This window comes from Nicotiana sylvestris, chromosome 11 (genome assembly GCF_000393655.2).
Source record: "Nicotiana sylvestris chromosome 11, ASM39365v2, whole genome shotgun sequence".
NCBI lineage: Eukaryota > Viridiplantae > Streptophyta > Magnoliopsida > Solanales > Solanaceae > Nicotiana > Nicotiana sylvestris.
Genome location: NC_091067.1, coordinates 162,848,146 through 162,853,210, shown reverse-complemented (window position 1 = coordinate 162,853,210; position 5,065 = coordinate 162,848,146). Strand labels below are relative to the sequence as shown.

The window sequence follows — 5,065 nt, the reverse complement described above, 5'->3', positions numbered from 1 at the left end:
TCTTCAAACACTTCACCAAACCTTTCATTCAAGGCTAACACATACTCAGTCCATGTAGGTTCTAAAACTGAAGCCCTAGATTTCACATGTGACCTATGCCAAGCAATAGCTTTGCCATCAAAATGAATAGAAGCCACTTTAACCCTCTGATCAAAAGCTACTTCATCCATAGAAAAAAATTGGTCGACTTTGTACAACCAAGTCTTCAAATCATGGCCAAAAAATTGAGAAAATTCTAGCTTAGAGTATCGAGTAAAAAAATTACCATTAGAAGTCGCACATTGATGAACTTCTTTGATTCTTCTTTCTTGTTGACTCTCCGTTGAACCAGCTCAACCAATAGCAGATTCTGCCCTAACTGGCTCCTTCTTCTTCCCTTTTTGATTCATAGCTCCCATGGTTTCCTTCAATTCTAGTAGTTCCTTATCAGTTTGTACATTTTGCTCATTTAGAATCATCATTCCATCCATCAACTTCTGCAATTGATCTTGAATAGCTGTTAATTTGTCCTCCATTTCTTCAACAGGTTTCTCTGTATTTTTGCTGCGAGTCATGATCGAAGATGCCAAGGACAGAAAGCTCTGATACCAATTGGTACAATACAACAGAATCTAACGAGAATAGTCAATCTAGGAGATCGAAGCTCGACGAAGGTGAAAACTATATCAGGAATTATCGAGAAAATAGCTCAATGAGAGAAGAAATTAGAAAAGATAGAATTGTATTATCATCAAAAGTGATTCCTCAATTACATGTATATCAACTATATATGCTCAGTTGAAGATTCTAGAAGTAGTTATTAACTAACAACTTGTAACTAACTCTAAATGACTGTAACTAACATAACTAACTATTGCCACGTCAGCCGCCAACTCAACTTCACTGTTACTGTATTTCAGTGCTTAATTCGAGTTCTTCTCCTTAATTGCTTGATTTCTTCTTAACTTGTATCAATTTATGATCAATATAGATGGCTTTTGAGAAATTAAGGGTTAGTTAAGGATTTTTTCAATTTACATAGCTAATTACACTCGATTGAGCAAAATCAATTTGACGAGCCTTATGTGTTGGGGGTTGGAAGCACAGTTTTTACGAGACAAGAGTCCCCCACATCTGGATCAAACCGTTTTACAAGTTCCCCGTCCTATCCCAGGTTGTACTGATTCTCATACCAATAATTGAGGGGTCATTAGGTTATCAGGATAAAGATATTAATCCCGTATAAAATTTGGGGGTTAGAGTTATCTCATATTTGATTGTGGGTATTAACTAATACCGGTATAAGTTTTATATCAAAATGATGGTATTCGTTATCCCATTATCAGAGGCAGGATAGTTTTCCTGACAGTTTTTGAACTTCATATTCATTAATATACCATAATTATTTGTATAAATCAACTTAATTATTCGCTAATGGGATGCAAGTCGTGGCATCCTCATTGTTTTCTCCATTTCTAATATTTATTTCTAAATTATTTTTTCGACCACCAGATAAAAGCTAACCACTAAGTACTGGCCTATTATGTATTTGGACTTTGCTATGTGGCTAACCATGAAACAATTACATAAATGTTACTCCTAATTAATAAGGATGTCTCACTGCAATATAAAAAGCAGAGTTCCCTACTCAACTACGGAAGACAAGTCCTGGAGAAAATGCTCTACCACTAATTGTAGAAAAGACGAAGCCCATATTTTGACTTAGCTATAATCTTAGTGGGTGCCAATAACACATTCCTAAACTGATAATATTATGTTGCTATATAAAAACCAGAGCTCCCTACTCAATATGCAATTCTAAGTTTAAGTTCTTTTCAATTTTCATTCTTTCTCTAAGTATTGTTAGCTGCATAAGCAAAATGACAAGCTTATGGAAGCTGGGACAATGGCTTTTACTTGTAACTGCTTTGGCAATTTGCTTTGTAGCCAGCACTGTTGTTGCTGATTACTCTTATGGGCATGCTTCTCCCTCACCTTCTTACACCTCTAAGAAGTATTACAAATCTCCATCTCCATCCAAGTATCATGTACCTATTCCTTACTATAAGTCACCTATTCCTGCAAAGCACTACTACAAGTCGCCAACTCCCGCAAAATACTATAAATCTCCAGCTCTCGTAAAATATTACAAGGCGCCAGTTCCCGCAAAATACTACAAGGTGCCAGCTCATGTAAAGAACTACAAATCGCCAGCTCCCGTAAAATACTACAAGTCACCAACTCCCGCAAAATACTACAAATCACCAACTCCTTCAAAGAACTACTACAAGTCACCAGTTCCTTCAAAGAACTACTACAAGTCGCCAGCTCCATCAAAATACTATTACAAGTCGCCATCTCCGGCAAAGTACTACAAATCGCCATCGCCTGCAAAGTACTACAAGTCACCAACCCCAACAACTTATTACAAATCGCCTACGCCCACCAACTACAAGTCTCCACCACCACCAACTTATTATGAGAAATCACCTTCGTATTACAAATCACCTCCACCTCCTCCGAAATACTATGAGCAATCACCTTATTACAAGTCACCCCCACCCCCACCAAAATACTATGAGCAATCACCATCTTCTTACAAATCTCCACCTCCACCGTACTATAAAGAATCTACACCTTCCTATAAATCTCCTCCACCTCCACCAAAATACTACGAACAATCACCTATAATTTACAACTTGCCGTCTCTACCAAAAACCTATGAAAAATCACCATCTTATTACTCATCTCCGCCACCCACAAACTATTACAAGCAAACTCCCACCTATGCCTCTCCTCCACCACCTGAGAAGTACGAGCAATCCGCTATCTATGCTTCACCTCCACCCCCATCGGCATCTCCTCCTCCAACCTACTACTAATTTTAACTATTCAATCATTTTCGCCATTTCCACGACTTTTCATTCCTTTTTGTCCTCTTTTTTGAAGCAGCTCCATTTCCTCATCCAAAATTTGTATATGCTTCCCGGAATGATCGGGTTTTCTTATTATGTGTTCAATGTTCTTTTGTTTTAATAATTTGTATTATTTATTATTTGGTTTAAGTAAGATCCTCGAGATCTCCATCATTTATTCTCATTATATCGAGATTCTATGCATTCTACTTTTCTTAATTCTGTCGTCTCCTTTGTCTAATACTGCGTGCTTTAATAGACTGAAGTCATTCATTAGTCCATAAGTACACCTCCTGAACATCTATTCAAACTTAGTTGAAAAGATTTAAGTCATACTATATTATAAGTGGGAAGCCCATGAAGTTGATTTACGAAAATACCCATAAAATTTTGATTGACTATTTTGGCCTTTTTCAAAAAAGAATTCTATTAAATGAATAAGTACAATTAAGAATGCAAGGTAATTAATAATTTTTACATTTTCTACTATTTATTGAGTGTTAATTTTTGCCCTTCTAACTTTCACCACTAAAACCATCCGTTTACTACTCATAATTAAATGTTGTAAAGTCTGTTCCACTACTCTAAATGTATTTCCTTTTCTTCACCTTCGTCGCTCCACACTATGTACCCATGAAGCCTTTTGCTAAACCAAATCCTTATCACAGCAAAATACCAGAATGGTAACATGCCTTATCATTTGAATTTTAAATTACATTATATACGTATTCTTATTATTATTGATTAATTTCTTATGAGAGAGCCATTAGTTCTGTGTGTTGATATGAAGGACAGTCAAATGACTATGATCAAGCATGCTCATTGTTAGTTGGACTCATGATATTGCTAAAAAATCATGAGGCGTGAAGCATGAAGCTATCACCAGATGGTCAATTTTATGGGGCGTTTAATATCTGTTTTATACTTTACTTTTTTTCATTTAATTTTTAGTGCATTTCGTATCAGCCTTTTATTTTAGTTTTCTTTTTTCTTCCTTCCCACTGACAATTTTGTTTTTGTTTTTTGCTATTGTTATTGCTGTATTTCATGCTTTTGTTATTTGGTAAAAATGTTTCCTCTTGCAGTCACTTCATCTGCTGCAATTTTGTCTCTTGAGTTCAAGGGATGAGGTATAAATTATAGATTCAAAATGCATCTTGAGTTGTCCTTTTGACAATTTCTTTTGCATGAGATCATGACCATTACTAAAATCATATTTCTCTTTTTATTTTGGTAAGTAACGGTATATCTCTTCTTTTTTTTAAAGTTATTTACTGCTTCTTTCTATTTATCATTATTTATTCTTGAAGGAATTCTACAAAGACATTCCCTCATTTTTTCTTGATACTAAAATTAGGGGAAGAGTTATTTTTTTTTCAATGTAATTTACTTCTAGGTAGATATGGCCCTTGCGGGAAGAAATAAAACCGTAATGTTATTGTTTGATAATGTTTCTTGTAGATGCATATTGGAAGAAATTTAAAGTTATTATTTGTGCCAATATATATATTATGGTTTACCAATATTTGTTATACTTTGATATAAGAGTGTTCTTCTCCAGCTTTCTATACTTCTTATAAAAAAAAAAAGAATCATCACAAAATATATACCATCTTGAAATATTTGTACTAATGGATTTATACCATCATGAAATATTTGTACTAATTAGCATGGGATACACGTGCAAGGAACTATTCAGAAACTAGTAAAAATTGAAAAACACAAAAATGGCAAAAGTAAGGTCTAACGTAGTGTATTGAAGGATGGGCGCCCAAGGCGAAGTGTAAGCTCCAGACATGGTGTGCAAGCCCCATAAACCTTGAATTTAACTAATTTATAAATCTACAAATAGTAGAAAAGTTAAAAAAATTGCTAAAAACACGTTAATCTTTTAAAACTCTAATTAAATAAATATAATTGTGAAAACATTAGCATAAATATGGAACATCAACAATCCAACATCAAAAGGAAAAAAAAAAAAACAATCTTGGAAACATAATGTGATATGTACCTCACGTGAAGTAAATGAATCAAGAAACATTTTCTTACTAATTTTGAAGTTCTCTCTCGCGATAATAAGTGGATGTCTGGGTAAGTTTAACAGAACATGTTGATGATGTCCATCTCATTGAAGAAGTATTAGGCATGTGCCTAATAAGAGTTTTCTTTGG

The 5,065-nt window shown here is 34.5% G+C and overlaps 1 protein-coding gene across 1 annotated transcript; it reads left to right on the top strand.

The window, feature by feature from the left end:
- The first annotated feature begins 1,824 nt into the window (after positions 1-1,824).
- LOC104216437 (extensin-1-like) lies at positions 1,825-2,978 on the top strand. The gene has a single exon (XM_009766473.2). The coding sequence runs from the start codon at positions 1,860-1,862 to the stop codon at positions 2,859-2,861; it is 1,002 nt and encodes a 333-aa protein (XP_009764775.1). The 5' UTR covers positions 1,825-1,859; the 3' UTR covers positions 2,862-2,978.
- The last annotated feature ends 2,087 nt before the right edge of the window (positions 2,979-5,065 follow it).

What these genes read in the sequence shown, in the direction of transcription:
- LOC104216437 (XM_009766473.2), top strand. Translation starts at nt 1,860, where the DNA reads ATGACAAGCTTATGGAAGCTGGGACAATGGCTTTTACTTGTAACTGCT.